General features: G+C 44.0%; 3 protein-coding genes across 5 annotated transcripts; 1 reads left to right on the top strand and 2 right to left on the bottom strand.

Annotated features, from left to right (window-relative positions):
• Positions 1-4,885: 4,885 nt before the first annotated feature.
• Positions 4,886-10,448, bottom strand: LOC120694516 (dolichyl-diphosphooligosaccharide--protein glycosyltransferase subunit 4A). Of its 2 annotated transcripts, none has more exons than XM_039977661.1 (2): positions 10,298-10,448; positions 4,886-5,223 (listed from the first exon to the last, which is right to left on the bottom strand). In XM_039977661.1, the coding sequence occupies exon 2, from the start codon at positions 5,218-5,220 to the stop codon at positions 5,107-5,109; it is 114 nt and encodes a 37-aa protein (XP_039833595.1). In that variant the 5' UTR covers positions 5,221-5,223; positions 10,298-10,448; the 3' UTR covers positions 4,886-5,106. The 2 variants fall into 2 exon arrangements, with proteins under 2 accessions (XP_039833595.1, XP_039833594.1); XM_039977660.1 differs by having other exon boundaries at positions 4,886-5,220; positions 10,270-10,437.
• A 143-nt stretch (positions 10,449-10,591) lies between these two features.
• On the top strand, positions 10,592-13,837 carry LOC120694515 (ADP-ribosylation factor-related protein 1-like). 2 transcript variants are annotated; one of them, XM_039977657.1, is made up of 7 exons: positions 10,592-10,754; positions 11,050-11,182; positions 11,321-11,461; positions 12,196-12,304; positions 12,448-12,509; positions 13,047-13,150; positions 13,291-13,837. In XM_039977657.1, the coding sequence occupies exons 2-7, from the start codon at positions 11,090-11,092 to the stop codon at positions 13,391-13,393; spliced, it is 612 nt and encodes a 203-aa protein (XP_039833591.1). In that variant the 5' UTR covers positions 10,592-10,754; positions 11,050-11,089; the 3' UTR covers positions 13,394-13,837. The 2 variants fall into 2 exon arrangements, with proteins under 2 accessions (XP_039833591.1, XP_039833592.1); XM_039977658.1 differs by having other exon boundaries at positions 10,595-10,818.
• Positions 13,838-14,056: 219 nt separating this feature from the next.
• LOC120694514 (AP-4 complex subunit mu-like) lies at positions 14,057-18,408 on the bottom strand. The gene is made up of 13 exons (XM_039977656.1): positions 18,197-18,408; positions 17,993-18,087; positions 17,058-17,261; positions 16,763-16,879; positions 16,511-16,639; positions 15,843-15,969; positions 15,596-15,699; positions 15,380-15,484; positions 15,200-15,294; positions 15,008-15,095; positions 14,852-14,912; positions 14,672-14,745; positions 14,057-14,382 (listed from the first exon to the last, which is right to left on the bottom strand). Exons 1-13 carry the CDS (start codon positions 18,252-18,254, stop codon positions 14,284-14,286), a joined length of 1,356 nt encoding a protein of 451 aa, XP_039833590.1. The 5' UTR covers positions 18,255-18,408; the 3' UTR covers positions 14,057-14,283.
• Between the last annotated feature and the right edge of the window lie 4,558 nt (positions 18,409-22,966).

The raw sequence follows: 22,966 nt of genomic DNA, 5'->3' as shown, positions 1-22,966 counted from the left end.
AGGCTAGACCGGAGAGAGGAGTGCACGCAAGAAGAGCTTCAGAGAGGCGGCTACTGTAGTGCGGAACTGTTCACCGCTGCTACTGTAGCAAACGCCCCAAAAATTCTAAAACCGCGTACCCCTCAATCCTAGGTGCCACATATTTATAACCCATAGGGTGGCACTACCTAAATTATAAATTTGCCATTATGTAAATCAAATTAATGTAATCGGCGCGTATCATGCAATATCATCCTCCACGGCAAACAATCTCGATGTCCGCGATCCTTCCATCTAGCACCATGGCGTCCCGTGATCTCGCCGCACGACGATCCGGAATCTTCTCGTGATAGACAATTGTCCCGTCTTCGGCCACGTCCGCCGCAACGAACGTCCGGGATCTTGGTTTTGTGGCTTAACCAAGAAACCGTCCACCAATGTTCTCTCGTTGTGTCGTCAGGTACAGTAGACATACACCGCACGATCTCAAATCCCTCGAACGCAAGTCTTGATCCACCCTTCACCGCTCTCAGTCCATCAGCGTGGCTTCATATCTTCATTCTTCACACATCGCCGCATGTTCAGTCTCCACCTATCACCTGCAACGATACCAACCAAGAGAAACATCACACGCACACCGTGTTGTTCAATCACTCATCACAAGGTCCTAGCCCCACGGGCATCTCAATCATCATCTTGATTATTATCATCATTGTCATGATCCTCAAGATTTGTAGACTCAGCAATCTGTTTATCTTCATTTTCCATAGTAAAGGAGATAAGATAAAGCTTTCTCATCATTTCAAAGAGCCTCTCCATAGGTATCTTTGCTGGGGCTCTACAAGCTAGCTTCACCCTCACTACTTCATAGAAAGACTTGAAGATAGTGGGCCAATCAACATCCAACAACAAACCAAAACCAGAGGTAATCTGATCAAAAACACCCCAGTCACACCATTTAGGAGGTATACCCCTGATTTGAACCCACACTTCCTGAAGTTCCTCAAAGGGGTCAGTTTCCCCCACCCACTCTATCACCTCAATCTGCACACCAGGTTTTCTCAAACCAATTGAGGGGTAATTTTTTATATCAGCTACCTTTTTATGGGGAGGAAACCTAACTAGAAAGTGTCCAGGCTCTAGTTCTCTGATCTTCCACTGCCAATCTCTGCAATAGATGTCAGCAAGTTCCTTCTCAAGTTCAACCAAAGAGATTTGCCCAGATAGAATTCTAACTACACCACAGTTCGTGAGATTCAGCCACTGGCTTGGCCCAGATTCAGCCACCTCAACATGGTAAAATCCCAAACCCTGACTGGCGCTACCATAGAATTCTGCTGTCGGGAGGGGTTGTGACCAGCGAGGGCAAACATCCATGTGGTGACCCGGGATAGCACAGATGAAACAGACCTTGGGTTTCCCACAAATTCCTATAAATGTCCTGGTTCCCGCAATTGAAGCATGTAAGAGAGCAGTGCCTTGCATCAATAGTTGGTGGAGCATCTCCCTGTTCAACTTGAGGCTTCTGCTTGCGCTGAAACTGTTGCTGCGGACGATTTGGTGGAGCATGCTGTTGACGCCCCGTAGGTTGTGCTGGGGGACCCTGAGGGGGGCGTCCTGCAGGAGCTTGCGATCTCGGGGGGTTGGCACGAGGAAGTTGCTGGTGCTGCTGCCGGTTCAGGGGCGGATCTCGGCGTGCTGGTCGTTGAGGACGTTGAGGCTCTGGCTGCCAGATCCATCTTCCCCTTTCTTCTGCCATTCTCCCCTCTCTCACGGCCTCTGCATACGATTTCCTCTGATTCACACTTTTCCAGATCTCCTTGGAGCTGATTCATGTTGGTCTGGAGTCAAGGCGATCGGATTTGTGGACTGGGAAGCAATCGTTGAAGGAGAAATTCCGATCCCTGACCAAGTCCTTCCTCACCCAGGTAAGGAAATCGCCATCCGAAACCCTAGGAGAGTGGCGGCAGGCATAGTGGAAGGAAGAGGAGGAGGAAGACGGGATCACCCAAAGCTGACCGAAGAAGGATTCAACTACCTCGTCGAGGTGGAGCTTCTTGTCCGCCAAATCCGCGAGCTTCCCCCTGGATCGGACGCCAAGTGTCGCGCCCCGTGAGGAAGACCCACTCGAAGACGATGACCCACTGCAGAGTGGGGGCCTCGCGTTTGAAAGTCTCTGGGTCTCCCGCTCCCGGGGCGATCGCGATGTCTCACCGGAAGGAGGTGCTCGGGATGGGGACGACCGAGCGGTGGGCGGCGGCATGGGCGCCGTCGTCGCCGGCACCGGCGACGCCCCAGCGCGGGCACCCGTCCGCGACGCACTCATCCTCACCGCCATTTGATTGTATATTTCTTTGTACTGCTTCTCCTATATAGCCATTCGAGAATAAAAAACTTGAAGAACTCATCATCATGGCCGTGTCCTTAATTATCAAACAATCAGTGTTCTTTTAGAGAAGAGATACTCGTAAGTCCAATCATCATCAATATATGGCTACACAATTTTGCATCCCTCTCGCGAACATCATGTCCCTGCGTGCCATCGGCCAAGCAGCGTAGCAGAGCTGCGGAGGCTCCCAAGTCTTGTTTTTTTCCTTCTCTTTTCAATAATTAGGGTGCCACATCAGTAAAAAAACTATAAATAAAACTATAAATATACTTAGACTCCATGATAAAATCTGGGTTGGGACTGCCCTCGTAATACCATTTTTTTCTTGGGAAGGTATGTTCGTGGGCGTCGAGAACTTGATGACCAGTGATATCACTGCATCTCTAGTTTAATGGAACGAAAGTTCTTTCATGAAAAAACTCACCACCATGTCCGTAATAAATCACAGGACATCACGTCGGCTGCCGGATGCTCATATAACAGTTGTTGTGTGAAATTACATTTTTAATTTTTAGTCAAACAGGTACCGGTGAATATTTGTGAAGCCGAGATGACATCTCGGATAGTTTTCTTTAAGTGCGTAGCATTGCGCACAGCTCAATAGAATCGTTGGTGGATACTGAGCTTATATCTTTATAAGGAGAAATTGACCACGACAGACAAAATAAAAGCGTCTTTTGTCTCCTGGCGTAACTATGTATGTACGATGTGGGTCTATGGACCAACATTACGTGTGACTACGTTTCTACCTTTTTTTTCCTTAAAAAATAGCGTGGCATCATATCGTCACCAACGGAGCAGTTTTTTTAGGATTAGAATGCAATGCTAGAGAAGGCAATACTGTGGACCATATAATCGTTTTGGTGATTAAGAAAAAATGTTCATAAAACCACATTTTGTTGGGAGATCACACATGACTACTCACAACAATCAATGCCCTCCAGATTTTGTTCCATTTCCCACATGCCACAAGCCCACAACAGAAAAAAGCGGCACAACGAAAATCAGGAGCTAATAGTAACGGACGGATGGCTGAATTGCTGACTTCGCCAAAACCATCAATGCCATGCCCAGTAAAGCCAAGACGCCGAGCAACGTAGAGCAGCAGGAGCCATGCCTAGCAAGGTAGGATCCTTAAAGCTGAGCTCCTAGAGAAGTGCACGGAGGAATAACTCCCCCGGCAAAGGTGGCGAACGCGACGGGCACGAAGAGCCTACGGCCCGTAGACGCGCGAGGAGGCTATGTCTCCTTTCCCTTCCTTTCCCGCATGCGTGCCAAAGCGCACCCGTGGCTGTTCCTCTTTTTTTTCTTTTCCGATGGCTGCGGAAGGGGGAAAATGGGAGACATATCCTGTGCAATCAAGCTTATGGTGTAATCATCGTGCAATTCAACTAAAAAAAGTTTCAAAAAATTCTGAAAAAAATCTTGAATGTGCATCTCAACCTACTTCATCTATATATAAAATTTCAGGGCCAAATTCGTCCTCCTCTGGAAGTTACAAAAAAAAACAAATTTAGGTTGCATTTGAACTATTACTTTTGTCAGAAAATTTGTCTTTTTTTAACTTATAGAGGAGGACGAATTTGACTCTGAAATTTTATATATAGATGAAGTAGGTTGAGATGCACATTTTCAAGATTTTTTTCAAAATTTTTTGAGACTTTTTTTAGTTGGATTGTATGGTGATTGCACCATAAACTTGATTGCACAGGATATGTCCCCGGAAAAATGGTGGGTCGGTTGGTCGCGGGAGCGGCGCACGGCGCGGCGTGCGCCGGCGTCGCCATGGCATTCCCTTGAGCAGTTGGGGTCTCGCGGATCGTCGTGGCATTCACCTGCGGCGCATGATCACAAGATGTGTGTCTGGAAGATTGATCTTCCTCCACGGGTGCTACCGTCCAGCCATGGCGACATGGCGTTGACATCTGACGTGGCCGAGGGCGAGCGCCTGCTGCTGCCTCGCTGTCACGACAACCACACACGACACGACACACCAGCTGCGCACGCGCACGGCGCACCCAGTCGCCAAACGGCTGGCGACCTCCACCTCCTCCTCCGTCGCGTACTCGGTTCCCGGCGTGTCGCGCGACACCGGTTGGATCGCGTTCCGGTCGCCGTACATGGCCTGGCTCCGTTTGGGCTGGGCCTACTCGTTCGACTCCTGGATTGGGCTCGCAAAGCTACTTGTACGCCACATTTTTTCATGAAAAATTGTACTCCGGAGGCTTATGGCTGCTCAGCAAAACTTGCATAAAATGACCAGTAGACTGCCCCTAAATGAATCCCTACAGTTAATGCCTGTTTATAGGAATTTAAAGTTTGAATCAAATACTTATCCCTTGAGCAATCGCTTGATATCTGTTTCCAGTGCACTAGTCCAGTCTTATGTTTCTCCAGTATCCTAACATGCTAACAAGCTACTAAACAGCCTAAGAAACTGGAAAGCAAAGGAAAATCTGATAGCAATCTGGCAAAGCATGAACCAAGCGGCATAAAAGCACGACAAAATACCCAGCAAACAACAAACCAACGGCAGGCCTCAGAATAATCTTTAGAAAACTTCAGGATTTACTAGTTCATAAGATTAAGACACGGGTAATGTCAAAATGCCAGGGGCTGCATATCCAGCTTCCACAATATGCACTCAACAAATGTCAAAAGCTTGCTATCATTAACTAAATAGTATGGCCCTATTTGGATCTGCAGATCATAAGATTTCCTTGCGCAACAGAAGGGCATCAGTTTCCTTCGTACTTCGGGTCTGCCATCACGAAGTGGTAGGCAATAACCAAGACAAAGATGAAGATGCCCAGGAAATTGGCAAAGAAGCCCAGGTCTTGGTCGTCAAACATCTGAAATAAAGATGGCAAACAATTTTTTGGTTAATATCTGAGGACAAGTATCACACATTTTATCGAGAAATTATCCACAATCAGAACTATCACTTGTCAGAAGCATATTACAAAGTAATGTGATGAACACAAGATACAGACAGAGGTTACAAACCAGCTGTGCATGATTCCTAAAAGGAGTGACATACTGGCTACTCATTGTTTTTCATAAAAGAAGTCATCAAAATTAAACATATCAAGTCCACTGCTTAACTAACCATCTCCTGAACCCAACAACTCAAACGAGCTGTGAAGGCTCAAACATATCTAACTACATCTAAATAGACGAGGAATTGGGGTACATCAAGTTAGCATCGCAGTAACAGGGAGCTTCGTAATGATATGCATTGCTTGAGGAATGCAGTCCAATTGAATATATGAACTGGTTCATCCATGTAAGGAGATGATAAAAGTGTCCCCAGCTTCTACTAGTTCAGTGACGGGATAGCATGACACAACAGATAGATGAATACATCCTAACCTTCTAGTGGTGGTGTCCCATGATTAGGAAAAAGATGGCCATGATATAGACTGTGCAGAGCATATTGCAACTAAACTAGCATATTACTCACCATAGTGCTATTCGATATATGCTACTGCACCATGCAATGGATTATGATATCAGGAGTATGAAGAGTAAGTGAGTAATAACCAGAGGAAAATCGAAAAACTTTCAGCAATACCACAGGACTAGTGAGCTCAGCATTTTTTGTTTTTTGAAGAAAGAGCTCAGCATTCATGATCAATGGAACATGTATTTTTCAATCACATCTCACTACAGCCTACAGCACTAGTCATAAGCATCGTAGAATTACTAGGATCTAACACGTCTGTCGTGGTGCTGCAAACCACAGCCGGGTGGCGGAAGGCACCCGCCTAAGCCCAGAGGGTGTGTACTCAGGGGTTAGTTAGTCCTAGTTCGATCTCGCTCAAGAACACGATGAACACAGCGGGATTAGAGTGGTTCGGGCCGCCGGAGCGTAATACCCTACGTCCACTGTGTGTTGTATTGCCTTTCCTCAAGAGAGTTCGCGAGAGCTTGTGTGTCTGGAGAGCCTCTTTTTCCAGAAGGAGGGCGTGCTCTCCCTTTTATATGTCCAAGGGAAGCACGTACACTGAGCGGGGCCCCGACATGTGGACCCGGCGATGTATTATAAACTACACTTTGGCCTTCAATGCCTCAGATCCGGAGATCTTGTCGTCGGCTTCTGTGCGTAGCTTCTGACCAGGGATGGTCTTAAGCTGTCCTGTCAGAGTAGAGTCTAGCCTCTGCAGCCGCGCGTCGAGGTCATGATGAAGCGCCGAACTACTGACTCAGTCCACTGTAGCAGCGTGCACTGTTGCTCCAGTCAGTAGCTGGTCATCATGACTCGTCGCCCATGCACACGGCGCTGAGTCTTTAATGCTTGTCTTGGTAACTGACGAGCCGCCTCGGTAACTGGCGATCCACAGTGTGGACTGACAAAAGCTGCCCCGTGCCCAGAGGCAGCAGAGCCTGCCTCGACCACTCGCACTTAATGTGGGTGGGTGAGGGAGCTTCCAGCGGAAGGCTTGCGCCCGCGTCTGCGTGACACGCGGCGGCTCCGGACCCCTCCCGATCAGCTAGCTGAGCCGAGAGCTCACGGGGGTCCGGATAGGCACGTGGAGGTCCCGGACCCATCTGCGGGAGTCCGGATGGCACGTGGAGGTCCCGGACCCACCTGCGGGGGTCCGGGTCCGCGGCCACAGGTACTGAGCATTTCCACCTCTAGGACACGTGGTGACACCGGACCCGTCCCCAAGCGGAAAGCGGGTCCGGGACCGTTGGTCCGGTGAGATGGAGTCGGACCCCAGGGGTCCGGCTGCTCAGCTTCTTAGGGCGTAGTTACGGATAACTACGCGAGTCTTGGCACAGTAGGAGTGGGTACCCCAGTTGCAGGGTACCGACAGAGGCCCCCGGGCCCGCCTCGGGAGAGGCAACGAACCCGCAGGTGGGGCCACTACTGTGAGCAACTTGGCTGCTTCTGGCGCCCAGCGGTGCGCGCCGCAAGGGTCTTGTCCTGCGTCGTCCATCCTTTGGGTCACCTGCTGCATCATCACGTTTGGACCTGCACATGACTCAAGGTAGATGCTTAGTAGCGTGCCCACGGGTCCCAAATCCTGTTGGCTGTAATCCTTTGAGATAGACAGCTAGGTTCAGTGAACGGAGCTCAAGGGGCCGGCCTTTAGGTTAAGAGAAAGTCCGGACCTTCAAGTTCCCAGTCCTAGGTACTACGGTACTCATTCACAGGAGGTGGTGCGTGCAAGCTTAGGGTACGGAACCAGGCTAAGCGGCTACACGGCTCCGGACCTCCCCGGAGAATGAGTGCGCTTCTCTGAACCTGCAGGTTCCCAGGGGTCCGAACCCCTCTCTTCCATGAGGGGTCTCGAGCTAAGTCATTAACTAGCCAACTCAATTCGGACCACAATCACCGCATAAGAGTAAGAGGCCACGTGGGGGTTAGCGCAAACAGAATGCGTAGATTGAAATTGGAATGTAACATCCTTAGAGGCGAACTGAGAATAAACTTTTCCTTTATAACTATATGTACATGAGATGTGCGATGTAAGCCAGAACACGGGTTTATGAGGCCGGAGCTGTCCGGACCTCCGGGCCCCCAGTCTTAGGTACTACGGTACTCGCCCTAGGGAGGTAGAGCATGCAGGCTTAGGGTACGGAACCAGGCTAAGCGGCTACACGGCTCCGGACCTCCCCGGAGGGTGAATACGCTTCCCTGAAGCTGGTTCGCAGAGGTCCGGACCCCTCCACGGGGGAGGCTCACCGGACTGGACCACACGGAAGTACTACCTAGTTACAAAGAAAAAGGCTTTATTCCCTGCTGAGCCTCTAAGGGTAGGACTTACAGAGATGTTGAGTCGGGGGTGCGACCGGAGTCGGCTTTCCGCCAGAGCGGGCTTGGTGCGACCGGAGTCGGCCTTCCGCCGGAGCGAGCTTGGTGCGACCGGAGTCGGCTTTCCGCCGGAGCGGGCTTGGTGCGACCGGAGTCGGCTTTCCGCCGGAGCGGGCTTCCTCACATGAGTGAGGTATGCTGCGAGCTAGGATTTGTCTCTCCGCCGCTCGCAGCTTGTGAGGGGGCCCTTGATGGGCGCCCTGACTCTTGCCGGCGAGCAAGCGCGCGCCGCCGCCGACGGTGGCTGCTCCACAAGCACGGTTGCCCTTGGAGCAGGAAGGCGAGAGGTATGTGGCGCGGATGATGCCACACCCTCTGTCATCTCCACGTCGTCCACACGAACCATGGAGACCAGGAAGAGATGAACAGCGACCAGCTAAATACCCCTACCTGGCGCGCCAAATGTCGTGGTGCTGCAAACCACAGCCGGGTGGCGGAAAGCACCCGCCTAAGCCCAGAGGGTGTGTACTCAGGGGTTAGCTAGTCCTAGTTCGATCTCGCTCAAGAACACGATGAACACAGCGGGATTATAGTGGTTTGGGCCGCCGGAGCATAATACCATACGTCCACTGTGTGTTGTATTGCCTTTCCTCGAGAGAGTTCGCGAGAGCTTGTGTGTCTGGAGAGCCTCTTTTTCCAGAAGGAGGGCGTGCTCTCCCTTTTATATGTCCAAGGGGAGCACGTACACTGAGCGGGGCCCCGACATGTGGACCCGGCGATGTATTATAAACTACACTTTGGCCTTCAATGCCTCAGATCCGGAGATCTTGTCGTCGGCTTCTGTGCGTAGCTTCTGACCAGGGATGGTCTTGAGCTGTCCTGTCAGAGTAGAGTCTAGCCTCTGCAGCCGCGCGTCGAGGTCATGATGAAGCGCCGAACTACTGACTCAGTCCACTGTAGCAGCGTGCACTGTTGCTCCAGTCAGTAGCTGGTCATCATGACTCGTCGCCCATGCGCACGGCGCTGAGTCTTTAATGCTTGTCTTAGTAACTGACGAGCCGCCTCGGTAACTGGCGATCCACAGTGTAGACTGACAAAAGCTGCCCCGTGCCCAGAGGCAGCAGAGCCTGCCTCGACCACTCGCACTTAATGCGGGTGGGGAGGGAGCTTCCAGCGGAAGGCTTGCGCCCGCGCCCGCGTCTGCGTGACACGCGGCGGCTCCGGACCCCTCCCGATCAGCTAGCTGAGCCGAGAGCTCACGGGGGTCCGGATAGGCACGTGGAGGTCCCGGACCCATCTGCGGGAGTCCGGATGGCACGTGAAGGTCCCGGACCCACCTGCGGGGGTCCGGGTCCGCGGCCACAGGTACTGAGCATTTCCACCTCTAGAACACGTGGTGACACCGGACCCGTCCCCGAGCGGGAAGCGGGTCCGGGACCGTTGGTCCGGTGAGATGGAGTCGGACCCCAGGGATCCGGCTGCTCAGCTCCTTAGGGCGTAGTTACGGATAACTACGCGAGTCTTGGCACAGTAGGAGTGGGTACCCCAGTTGCAGGGTACCGACAACGTCAATTGGATTTCGAAATCAATATTGTAATTGCAGGGTACTTTGCCCAACCTTTTGTTAATGTAAACTGGATAATCATTTAAATATATTCATATCCAAAACCTACTCGTGCACACAGCAACTGGCTAAGCAACAATCATTACCGCGCAAATTTAGCCTCTGTCAGGGACTTCTACAGCATTCCACACAAAATTATACTAATCAAGCATACATCTATGAAAAAACCCAACGATCTAACCTAAATGAACCCCCACCGGTTGCTTTTACTGCGACAAAAACAGATTCCTGAATCATATCGCACTAGATCTCACGATTCCTCTGCAGATACGAAAGTACTCGGTCGCGAGATCTCATCAACGCAACGCGCTGTCCTCCACGATTCCGCGGAACCCACAACGCCGATCCAACGAAATTCGAGTAAATCTACTGAATGACGAGCGGTAAATCACACAGCTGGCAATCGAGCAGGAACTGAAAAACCAGAAGTACTCGTGTTCCCCGCACGAACAGAACAGATCGGTCTAGCCCCCCCTAGGCCGTCTGGATGGAGAGGAGAGAGACAAAGAGGCGCACCTTGCCCGCCGCGCAGATCTCCTGGGCCGCCCGCCGCGCCGCCTTGCCTCTCCCACTCGCCTGCTGTGTCGCAGCCGCTCCTTGCCGAGAGCGTGGTGTGGCGACTGGCGAGACGAGAAGACCAGCGAAGAAGACGGGTCTCGTGCGAGGAAGAAGAGCAAAAGAAGGGAAGCGTTAGGCCCACTGGGCTAGACAGGGTTTATTGGGCCTGATCTATCATATCATCAAGTTACCTGGGCCCACCACGCAGCGTGCTTGGTTCGACCACGACCGGGTCCATTCGCCAGTGACACCAACCGGGTCCACCCTCTCTCTGCAAGCCACCGGGCTCCCGTTGGCACGGCTCGGCTCGCCACCGCCCTCCTCCGTCCCCGCGAACACGGCGCGACCTCGATCCAGATCCATCCACCTGCACGCGTCGGCGAAAAGCCCCCCTTCCCCTGGACGCCACTGCCGTGGAATCGGGTCGATCGCTTCGTTCCTGGGTAAGCAAGCTCTAGCTTCCTCGGACCGACCGCTTGGCCTGTTCCTGTGGAATTCTTCTTTGCCGTGAGCCCTCGAATCCAAAATTTTCTTCCTGGGATTGGGGGGTAATCTATTCGCCCACTTTGTCGTCAATTTTTGTGGAAATGTGTTGGTTATTCTGAGCGGGCGTAGTGCTCGCCGCTTTGGTGGCGCCGGCACCTGGTCTGCTCATGATCAATTGCAGAGTTGGTTTAGGAGGAGGCGTCTGTGGATCGATGGTTGGGAGACATGTGTGACCCGATGTTGATTTTGCAGGCGGTGGGCAGCTGATTGAGGAGGACAGAACCATACAGCGATGTTCTCCTTGTTCTATGGCCTATGGAATCATGTCTTCAGCAAGACAGAGTTCCATGTGCTTATCCTTGGAGTTCATAAGGCTGGGAAGACGGTAATACTTTTGTGTATCGTAACTGTGTTTCTTTAAATCCCTGCAGTTTCCGTGTGCTGGCTGCTGGAACTAGAAGGTTGACTTCATTTCGTATTTATCTGTGTCAAACTTGATTGTGGTTAAAACATGACTATGCAGACCTTGCTAGAAAAGTTGAAGTCGATCTACCTGAAGGGAGAAGGTCTTCCGCATGATCGTATTGTTCCAACAGTTGGTCTTAATATTGGGCGTATTGAAGATGCAAATGTGAAGCTTGTCTTCTGGGACCTGGGAGGTCAGGTATGGTTTCTCTACATACCAAAACGTTCGTCATTGAAACCTCTCCATTCAGCATCTGTTGCAGTTGATTACTTAAGGGTTTAATCAATAAGTTGTCAGTTAATTTGAGTTAGCATTACAATGTCTGGTGGTAGAACTTGTTACAATTCTCAAACAGAAACGCCTGGATCCATAGCAAGTGAAGTCCAGATTATACCATATGATTAGTATGCTCAAACATGAGGTTTTTTAGTGGGCTGGTACAGTTCTAGAATATTGAAACATGTGCTCAAACATCATGTTTTTATGTTGCTCCACATACAAAAAATAAAAAAAAAATCAACAAGGGCTTGTAGTGATCGTGTTATTTATGTTGCTCCACATAGATAAACTCCTCTTATCTTAATGTAGTGTATTAAAAGCTTGCACCTCAATGCTGCAGTGATCTTCTGCACTTGTTGCTTGGTGCCAAACTGCCAATTGGTTGTGCAAATCATCTTCATTGACTTGCCATCATTATTAAGAGCTTGGGCATTAATCTTGACCAACACCTCACCATTGGTGTTGTTTCTGATTACCAAGGATACGTTGTCAATGCGTGTAGAGGATACGTTGTCAATGCGTGTAGACCTAACTTTCACTATCTAACAAGAAGCAGAAATCGAGTTCATGTGATAATTTCAGAAGCATGGGTCAGACAATGTTTTCTTTAGTTTAGTCATTTCAAATTCTTACACAAATACATATTTTGACAGCCTGGCCTACGAACAATATGGGAGAAATATTATGAGGAGGCACATGCTGTGATATATGTTATCGACTCTTCTGCCGCTGCATCATTTGAGGATGCCAAATCTGCTCTTGGTAAGTTGCTTCCATTTGTTTAATCAGCAAATAACTGTGTACATGTACTGAGTGTTCTGGTACATAGCTACTAGCACATGCTTCAATATTCTTGATCAAGAGTCTATTACTTTGGGTAACAGTAACCTGGACTTTTATTTCAGAGAAAGTTCTCCACCATGAAGATCTGCAAGGAGCACCAATACTCATATTTGCAAACAAGCAGGTTGGTTTACCTGCTGTTATCTTGAATGCTTTGTATACTCCATAGCAATTACCTTTTAAAACTCCATCCTTTTACTTGTAGTTGATAACTGCATTTTGTTATGTGAAAATGAGCAGTTCTAGGAAACTTGTTATCATCCATATCCACATGTAGTTTGTGTAAGCTAGATTTTCAATGAAGATGTATACATCCTGGCCAATCAGTATATCTGAAACTGTGGATATAGACCGAGAAACATAGAGTAAACATATCCTTTTTTTTTACTTCTGGTTACAAGACTTCCAGTTACAACATGGGAAAGATAAAGAACTGACAACATTAGTCCTAGTCTCCTGGATTCCTACCCAGTTCTTTTTGGGCTATATAAACTCATGCGGCAAAACTCCCAGTTACAACATGAGAAAGATAAAGAACAACATTAGTCCTAGTCTCCTGGACTCCTGCCCAGTTCGTTTTGGGATATATAAACTCGTGTGGAAAATTCTATGTTTACCTCATGAATCTTATATTCTGATATGTACGTGGATCTGTCAACAGGATTCACCAGCAGCTGTCTCGGAGGAAGAATTGGCTAGACATCTGCATCTTAAAGAGTTAGATGAGAGGCCTTGCATGTTCCAGCCTGGATCTGCTTTTGATGGGTGAGCAGCATTTCTATGTCATTTTCAAATTTCTTTATCACTTGACTCATCTTTTTATAAGATGGATATATTGAGGATAATATCAAACTTGCCACTTGAAGCATATCATGCGTGATTTAAAGCTTGCTCTTCCATTGCAGGACAGGGATCAAACATGGTGTTGACTGGCTGGTAGAAGAAATGGAGAGGAGTAAACGCACTGAGTTGCTGAGGATGCGTACAGAAGCAGCTGGGAAGATTTAACAGACTCAGGCTATTACACATGATTTTCTACAGTTCAAAGCATTTGAGGGGGATGGCTCGTATGGATCAATTGAGCCCCATGTTCTCAAGTCAGACCCTCTCAAGTCAGACCCCAGAGTGCCCCCAGAAAAGATTTCTTGGTTGTGCTGCTCTCGCAGTTTTGGAGTTGTAGGATGACAGAGGTGACTCTTTGAGTTTCTTGACCTGCATAGCACATAAAAATGTGTATCTAAAGTCGTAGGGATTCATGTTCATATGATTGTTGGTTTGGATCTATTGAAAGCGACAGAATGGAGCATAAAGATTTGTACATTCGTCATGTTCTTCAAAAGAAAGATGCATCGTGATTTCAATCACGAGATGTGTTTCCTTGTAAAACATTCTGTCATTTCATTGTACATTTTCATATGAATCCTAAAGTTTCCTACGAAATGTTACTTTTGCAAAATCCTCGGATGTTTCTAAATTCTAGGTGGCAGGTTCTTAAATCCTTTAATGCTCTTTGTTAAAAGTAGTTTGAAACGATAGTGTTGAGATAAAAATCCTCATAAGTTTCTAAATATCAGGTAACTGAAATTCGTGTAGAAAAACGGCAACACTGTTTTACACTAAGGGCTATATTATGTGTACCACAGAACCTCACAGAAATTTCTAAGATGATGGTTCCCAGAAGTGCCATGAAGGCATGAAGAACTTCATTCATTTTGTAATATTTAAACATGATCATGAATCTTCTGGACATTGTACGAGGGGAAAAAATTGTGACCCTACAATGTATTCAACTGCAGGAGCAGAGCGATAAGTTACAAATACATGCCACTCTGTCCAAGATAAACCTCAAATAATACACCAAAAAATGGACCAGAAACAAATGTACAAACACGGGTTCCTCATAGACGAGCTACGTAGGAGTTAGCTTGTGTTACATATCGCACCCATCTGTATGGATTGTATGTCTTTGATTTCTTCGCTATCTGAAGATACCTGACCTGCAGGAGACAAAACATAAAATTCAAAGTTGTTGATCAGAAACATTCCGCAACGAATTATGCATGTCAATGTTTTTGAGCAGTGAAGGCCTTGGAGAATATGTAAACTACATAAGAGCTAAGAGTGTATTGCACTTTGTAGAGACAAGTTTCAAAAAGCACATGGCTAACTTAAAAAATGCACTCAAAAGATGATCAATCGTGAACCAATAATTTTGCTAGTGGAACCAGCACTTCCAAGCTCTAGAGTGCGAATGGATACATTTCACAAAGGCATAAAGGGCCTTACCTGCAACTTTGACGCATTGTACATAGGTATAGTGAAATTCATGTTCACCGGACCAGCTTCCCTTGTGATATTTCCTGCATTTCACAAAGGAGGATGTCACAACAAGTTGCCTAACAGGCAAGTAAAACGACCCTGCCAAGTCACGGCATAAGCATGAGATGCTTTAAACAAAACATGTACCATGTGATTCCTGGGAAAATGTCAGCTTTGCACGAAGGGTGTGCTCAGAACCACCAACAATCTGTAGTGTCGAAAGTGAAAATAATTTAGCCAAGTTAACAGTTCCAGTGCATATACATGCACGATGTACATATGATGATCCTTGTTGGCACTTGCCTTCTTTAGATTCCACTCAAGTCTCCTGGATCCCTCCTTAAAATCTGTTGTTTGCCCAACTGCTCCAGCTTCCAACTCAAAACTTGCTCTGCAATGTAATCCATGACGTTAAACTTTAGCTAACATTAAAAACAGCAGTCAGCTTCTCCCGTTTTTCTAACTTATTACGAACAATATAAAGCTACAGTTAACCTCATTGTGTAGGAGGGCACTGGCATTTGTACTGTGATTGTGTTAGCTGTGACATTTGCAGAGAAGTCTGCTCTTATCTTCAGTAGAACTTCAGCCTGTGTAGATAATAAAAGAAATAGGTTTCACCAAATTGAAAACATAATAGCATCAATGCCTAATAGCAAGACAAGAATTCCATACCCTTGATGGTCCAGCTTCTTCAATCAGTGCAGTTACACGGAATGGTGGCTTAAATTCTTGGGTCATCCGGTAGTTCATTACAGCAAATTCTCCATCAGGTGGTATCTATGCAATGGTAAATGTAAATTATCTAACAGTTAACACATTGTATAGTGCTTGAAGTTCTGCTCGAACAAATGACATAGCTAGATATAAAAGCTTTATTAGAGAACTTACTAAAGTCAAAGTTCTGTCAATGTCAAAGCTGTCCAGATATACTGACTCATGGAAGTTACAATCATCAAGAATGACTGCTCCTCCAGAAGAAGAACTTCTGTAATCTGGCATTAAATATTTGTAATATTGTCTGCGATCAATATTCAGAAATAGCCATAACAAAGGAGATAAACTTCTTATGTCATATGCACACTATACATCAATGAGTAGAGAACGTACATGTCAAAGGAAAAGCAAATGGTCATACCATAGGAAGAAGATCCGGTTCTTCCAATGCTCAAATCCTCATTGAGAGCAAGACGAATTTCTGGGTTTCCAGTGAGGTAACTTTTCATTTGAATTGTTCCATCAATCTCAGATGTAAGTATGTAGCCCTGTTTAATGAAAATGAGATATAAGTCATGAAAAAAAATGATATGTGATATCATATAACTACAGAGAAATAAATGAGACAACAAAAATAAAGTGCCCTTTAGTAATTGAAGAAAAATTAACAGATCTGCCACAAAACTAAGTGCAAGAAAAATCACAAGATTGAGAACTATTAGGTCCTCACTTGTCACAACAAGAACCTGTCCCATAGAGTTGGAATTCCATAGTAAAAAAAGGAACATGATAGTGACTGGCCCGTTTATTTGTCTCCAGTCTCAATTAGTAAGCACAGAAATCACTTTACAGTAATGGAATAAGGAACAAGACGGTAAAAGGTAGGCTTTGGCAGTAAAGGCGATAACAAATAACACTAAATGATGGTCTACAAAATGAAAAGTAACATTGCAATGGGCATCATCACCATCTGACATTCAAAGCAACAAATTTAATAGAATGATTTCCAGAAAAAAAAATTGCTCAACATCTTTAAATATTGAGGAGAAAAAAAATAATTAACAAGGCATGGCTTAAACTGGTACTTACACTAGAGCTGAATGTCACACTTATTCTCTCAATTATATCAACAAAAATTTCCTCCCTCTTCTTCCCCCCAGGCTCATTAGCAACAACAGATTTTGTAACAGCTGTACCAGGCATACGCTTTGTGCCTTGCTGCAAAAGGTAAGGGTGTCAATTTTGAAACTATGCCACTGCCACAATAGTATGGGGAAAGCACGTTTCTTAGTCAAGTAACTCTAATACTATATTTCTTGCATTAATATGCATAAGTCTTACCATGAACATAGCAGCAGGACCAAGCGGTGGTAGCCGTCCAGCATCAACCATGATAGGTTCATTGAATATGTATGACTTCAGAACCTCAGTAGAGGTTGTTTGTGGGTATCCAAAGTCCTAGTTGCACAATAGATGACAGTAAGCATTACCATAAAGAGATGAAAAATCATACTAATCACTGCAGAACCACGCAACTTCTTTGTTAAAATCATACTAGAGTTTGGTAGCGACCTAAAAACTAGGTCAGAAAGGATAGGAGTTGATACTGGTGTGAGTTGTGGTGTATAGCACTTACAATGACTTCGTCGAGCAATTCATACACCAAAATAAAATTCTTCCGCAGTGAATCTTCATTCAGAACACCAAGATAATCTTTTGTGACACGTGCAATCCTTTGCAGAAGTTCCAAGAGAAGGGATGGAGAAACATTAACCATTGTAGTTACTACAAAAAATAGTCCTGCAACCTTGACGTGAATATAGTTAACCCCATCAACATTCTGTCATCACAAAAGGTGAAATACCAGGTGTCAGATCAAGTAGTAAAGAAATGCACCAATAAGCAGAACACAGATGGACTCTCTATCTTGTCATCCACAAAACTGACGTTTACTCTTTCAGTTTAATCTAGGATCAAATATTCTAATATGCCAACATACTGTTTTACCTCAAGATGAATTTTCCTAAAAAAGGATCCACTGATTGGAGAACTGCATATCACACGCATGCAAAATAGCTCATTGTCCACTGGACTACATATATATCTTAATGGGCACAGGTCTTGCTAATTTTAAATAGTGGCAAAGTAGCTGGAATAAATCACAAAAGTATTATGTTCAGTTATTTCAGTTCATCCTAAAACCTTCGTCCTGGGCGTATATTCATGCAAAATGTATCCTCTCATGCTATAACCAAATGAATGAATGATCCATTATACACTACCGATGGGAACAGAACAGGGAGTTCGCTAGACAATAGGAAACAAATCAAATAATGATCCCAGAAACAGCTGAATTCCTGTGTCATAGTGGCCCTGATTTCTAAGGTAATGCTCCTCTATCTACAATTCGCCGCTGCTCGTCAGCTTCCCAATGCACACGTTTTCAGAGAATCATAGTGCTAGTCCCGATCGACTGATAAGCTCGCTGCTAAAACAATTTTAAGTTTCCTACCAATTTTGGCAAAATTTGGAGTCTGAGTAAGAGCGCAAGAGTAAGGAATAGATGCGTACGAAGACTGGGGGCGCCTCCTCTGCCTCGTCGTCGTTCCAGAACTTCACCTTCCGAAAGAAGATCTCCGCGCTGCCCTTAGGCACCTCGCCGCGATCTGCACCCTCCCGCACGAAGTTTCGAATCGAATCAGCACAGGATCACAACGAATAAGCGAAATTTGCCCGCCCAGATCGGGCGGGGACGAGACGGGATCCAGATCTTACAGTCGCGGAAGACGATGTGGTCGCCGCGCTGCGACAGCACGAAGAACTGCGAGATCATCTCTCCCCGCCGCCGCTTCCCGCTACCCCGCTTCTCCTCGGGGCCGCGCCCTGCGGCTGTAACGTGACGCGACGGCGACCCGAGGAGGAACAGAGGAAGTAGGAGTGCAAGGCGAGGAGGAAGACGACGACGAGGTGAAGAGGAGGGAGAGATGACGTGGGAATGGCAGTCTGCAACGTGTTTGCGCACGCGCCGACTCCCGGGTCCCGCACCACTCAAGCGATCGCAGCCGTTGGTTCTCGATCGCACGGCTTGTAGGATAACGCGGCAATTCTATTCATCGCATATGCTACTGCAACGCGAGCTGTCGCAGAAAACAACAGCATGCGCAGAACTAGGGGCATTCTGGAAGATGTATAGCTATTCATTGCATGGCACACGTACGGCCCATATCTACAATGCGCCCGCAGCATGCAGCATGTAACCGCCATCCAAAAAATAAAAAGCAACATGCAACCACCACAAACTGTACGTGGACACACACAACACAGGTCATAGGTGCGCTTTCTTTTTTCTTTTAATCTGACATACTAAATTGTTTCCTCTGCTAAAGAATATACTTCAAGATGATACATCCAAAAGTGCCAAATTAGTCAACATTTTAAACTACTTCAATCAACATTTTAAAAATGCAGTACAACAATTCTAATAAACTGATTCAACATTTATGAGGACATGTTGAATCAGCACATATAAATTATTGAACATATATGTTTCAACAATTGAAACGATACATTAGAAATGTTGATTTTTAAAAACAATAAAAATATATTCATATTGTATCTTATTTTGTTGCATAAATTGTAAGTAACACCATGGTCCAAACAGAATCATGAAAACATTTATAGTTCAAAAGAAAATTGAAAGCAAAGTGTACGATCCAAAAGGAATCTATGGAACTTCTCTTTCCACCTTAGCCAGCTGTGCTTGGACAGCTGTCCAGCTCCCCCACAGCAAGTTGTGCTTGTGCATACAATTTCTCCCACCAGATTTCATCGTGTCCATTTATTTTAGTCAGCACGAATCTCAAACAGTGGAAGATATCTAACAAATTTCTTCCGGGAGATGTATAGGTTTTCCGGCGGAACTACCTTAGCATGGGCCCGGCCCAGTTCAACTATTCTTTCATTGGCCCGTCTCCTTTTCTTTTTTCTTCGTTTTCTATTCCACGTCAACCAGGGCGGTTTGGCAGAAAAGGCACCTGACATCTCATAGATTATTGTGCAAATACGATTTGAATCTAAAAGATCCGTAATTCAAAATGTGATTGTCCAAATCAATTTTCTATTCACATTTTTGTGTTACTTACAATAAGATCTTTAAAATCAGACCACATTTGACTATATTTAGATGATATTTTTCTAAAATATTTTTAATTATTCAAGAATAAATTTTCCGGCATAAAATTTTGTTCTGTTCTTAGGACAACTTCTATTTTAAATTTTACTCATTTTTTTATCATTTGAAACAATATCTTTTCGTTGGTTTTTTTAATTTGTTCCAGAACAATTTCTTCTTTCGAATCGAACTATTATGTTATCTAAAATAAAACTTTGAAATCTAGACCTAATTTTACTATGTATGGATCATATTTGTTCCGACTTCCGAAATATATATTTTTTTCTAGAATATTTGTTTTGAAACAATTTCTTCCTGTCAATATTTTTTCTAAGAACATTTTATTTTGTTATTAACATATTTTCTAGTTCATTTAGAGAATAGTTTTTCTGAACATTTTAATTTGTTCCAGAACAATTTCATTTTTTGAATGTGCAGAATTTATTTCTCTTAGAACTAAAATTGTTTCTGTTTACCATCAAATTATTCCAACTGAACAAATATTGAAATAAACTCATGTGTGATCTTATTTTAAAGATATCATCATAATAAATATAATGATACAGTTTGAGTTCAGTTATATAATAATCCATTTTTATGGGTTATTAATTTTGTTAGTGTAGATTGCTTGTGCCAATCGTTTGTTTTATCTTCTCATCGATACCATTGAAGTATTTCTCTTCCCTTCTGTATGTGGGAGGCGCACCCGCGCAGGTGGAAGCCGGCCTCGTTCTGCGTTGGCTCGGCAGCTGATCACTCGTTTTATAAGTAGAGAGTTCCGATTGGCGGCCTGTTAAATTGTGCTATTTTCGATTTTTTTAAGACATGGTGCACGTAACTAATCGCTTGTTCGGGAACATTTTTTCAAAAAAGTTTTTGATTTGAATTATTTACAAATATGTTCCGGAACTTTTTCAATGTTCAAGAACATTTCAAAAAGTTCCAATTGAATATTTCAAAACTTTTCTAAGTGTTCATGAACTGAAATGTTCCAACGTAACATTCTGAAATGCTCCCCCAAACAAATTTAGTCATGAACAATTTTAAAAGTTTAAAAATGTTCTAGAACATTTTGGAAAATAGACAGTTTCGGGATAAATTATGAGTTCTAGAACACTTTCTGAAAATATCTTAATGTTCCGAAACATTTTTTAAGAACCGTGTTTGTTTCGGAACACTTTTGAAATATTTTGAAAACAAAAAAATCTGAATGTTTTCGAAACAATCTTGAAATTTTTCCAGAAAATATTCCATAACACTATGGAACATTTTCAAAAGTTGTCAAACTTGTTCGGGAACATTTCCAAACACTTTTGAAATGTTACGGACCTTTTGAAAAAAACATTCCGAAACAATATTCCAGAATACTTTTCACGATGTTTCGGAAAACTATATAAATGTTCCGGAACACTTTTGAAAATATTCCGAAACACATTTGAAATGTTCCGGAACACTTTTTTAAATTATTCCGGAACACTTTTGAAAATGTTTCGGAACACTTTTTTAAATTGTTCCGGAACACTTTTGAAAAATATTCCGGAACACTTTTGGTATAGTCGGGAACACTTTTGAAAACCGTCTTAATGTTCCGGAACACTTTTCACAATGTTCCGGAACACTATATAAATGTTCTGGAACACTTTTGAAAATATTCCGAAACACTTTTGAAATGTTTCGGAACACTTTTTTAAATTGTTCCTAAACACTTTTGAAAATATTCCGGAACACCGGAACACTTTTTTGAAATGTTCCGGAACACTTTTGAAATGAGAATGAACACTTTTGTGAACCGTCTTAATGTTCCGGAACAAACACAGTTCTTAAAAAAAGTGTTCCAGAATATTTTTCACAATGTTCTAGAACACAATATAAATGTTCCAATACACTTTTGAAAATATTCCGGAACACTTTTGAAATATTCCAACGGAACATTCTGAAATGTTCCCGAAACAAATTTAGTCATGAACAATTTTAAAAGTTTAAAAAATGTTCTTGAACATTTTGGAAAACATACAGTTTTGGGATAAACTAAAAGTTCTAGAACACTTTCTGAAAACATCTTAATGCTCCGGAACACTTTTTTTAAGAACCGTGTTTGTTTCGAAACACTTTTAAAATATTCTGAAAACAACAAAAATCTGAATGTTTTTGGAACAATCTTGAAATTTTTCCAGAAAATATTCCAGAACACTATGGGACATTTATCAAAAGTTCTCAAACTTGTTTGAGAACATTTACGAACACTTTTGAAATGTTCTGGAATGCTTTTGAAATGTTTCAGGAACACTTTTTTTGAAATGTTCCGGAATACTTTTGAAAAATGTTACGGAACTCCTGAACACTTTTGAAAATATTTCGAAACATTTTTGAAATGTTAGGGAACACTTTTTTAAATTGTTCCCGAACACTTTTTTTATTATTCCAGTGCACTTTGAAATGTTCCGCAACACTTTTTTGAATTGTTCCTGACCACTTTTGAAAATGTTCCTGAATACTTTTGAAAATGTTCCGGAACACTTTTAAAAAACGTTCTAGATCACTTTTGAGATGTTCCCGGAAAACTTTTGAAATGTTTCGGAACACTTTTGAAAATATTCCAAAACACTTTTGAAATGTTAGGGAACACTATTTTAAATTGTTCCTCAACACTTTTGAAAATGTTCAGGAACACTTTTGAAATGTTTTGGAATACTTTTGAAATGTTCTGGAACACTTTTTTGAATATTCCAAAGCACTTTTGAAAATAGTCTGGAACACTTTTTTGAATTGTTCTAGAACACTTTTGAAAATATTACGGAACACTTTTGAAAAATGTTCCAAAACACTTTTTGAGATGTTCCTGAAAAACTTATGAAATGTTCCGGAACACTTTTGAAAATATTCCGAAACATCTTTGAAATGCTAGGGAATACTTTTTTAAATTGTTCCCGAACACTTTTTGATTATTCCAGTACACTTTTGAAATGTTCCGCAACACTTTTTTGAATTGTTCCCGAACACTTTTGAAAATGTTCCGGAACACTTTTGAAAAACATTCCAGATCACTTTTGAGATGTTCTCGGAAAACTTTTGAAATGTTCCGGAACACTTTTGAAAATATTCCGAAACACTTTTGAAATGTTAGGAAACACTATTTTAAAATTGTTCATCAACACTTTTCAAAATGTTCCGAAACACTTTTGAAATGTTTCGGAATACTTTTGAAATGTTCCGGAACACATTTTTTAATATTCCAAAGCACTTTTGAAATTGTTTTGGAACACTTTTTTTAATTATTCCAGAACACTTTTGAAAATGTTCCTAAACACTTTTGAAAACATTAGAGAACACTTTTGAGATGTTCCTGGAAAACTTTTGAAATGTTAGGGAACACT

This window comes from Panicum virgatum, chromosome 2K (genome assembly GCF_016808335.1).
Source record: "Panicum virgatum strain AP13 chromosome 2K, P.virgatum_v5, whole genome shotgun sequence".
Lineage (NCBI taxonomy): Eukaryota > Viridiplantae > Streptophyta > Magnoliopsida > Poales > Poaceae > Panicum > Panicum virgatum.
This window is presented reverse-complemented; position numbering and strand designations above follow the sequence as displayed.

Coding starts and splice junctions, on each gene's coding strand:
- LOC120694515 (XM_039977657.1), top strand. CDS start 11,090: ATGTTCTCCTTGTTCTATGGCCTATGGAATCATGTCTTCAGCAAGACA. Junction 11,183..11,320: donor TTCATAAGGCTGGGAAGACG/GTAATACTTTTG, acceptor ATGACTATGCAG/ACCTTGCTAGAAAAGTTGAA. Junction 12,305..12,447: donor GGATGCCAAATCTGCTCTTG/GTAAGTTGCTTC, acceptor CTTTTATTTCAG/AGAAAGTTCTCCACCATGAA.
- LOC120694516 (XM_039977661.1), bottom strand. CDS start 5,220: ATGTTTGACGACCAAGACCTGGGCTTCTTTGCCAATTTCCTGGGCATC.
- LOC120694514 (XM_039977656.1), bottom strand. CDS start 18,254: ATGATCTCGCAGTTCTTCGTGCTGTCGCAGCGCGGCGACCACATCGTC. Junction 16,640..16,762: donor GTCCTGCTGCTATGTTCATG/GTAAGACTTATG, acceptor TACCTTTTGCAG/CAAGGCACAAAGCGTATGCC. Junction 15,295..15,379: donor AAGAAGCTGGACCATCAAGG/GTATGGAATTCT, acceptor TTATCTACACAG/GCTGAAGTTCTACTGAAGAT.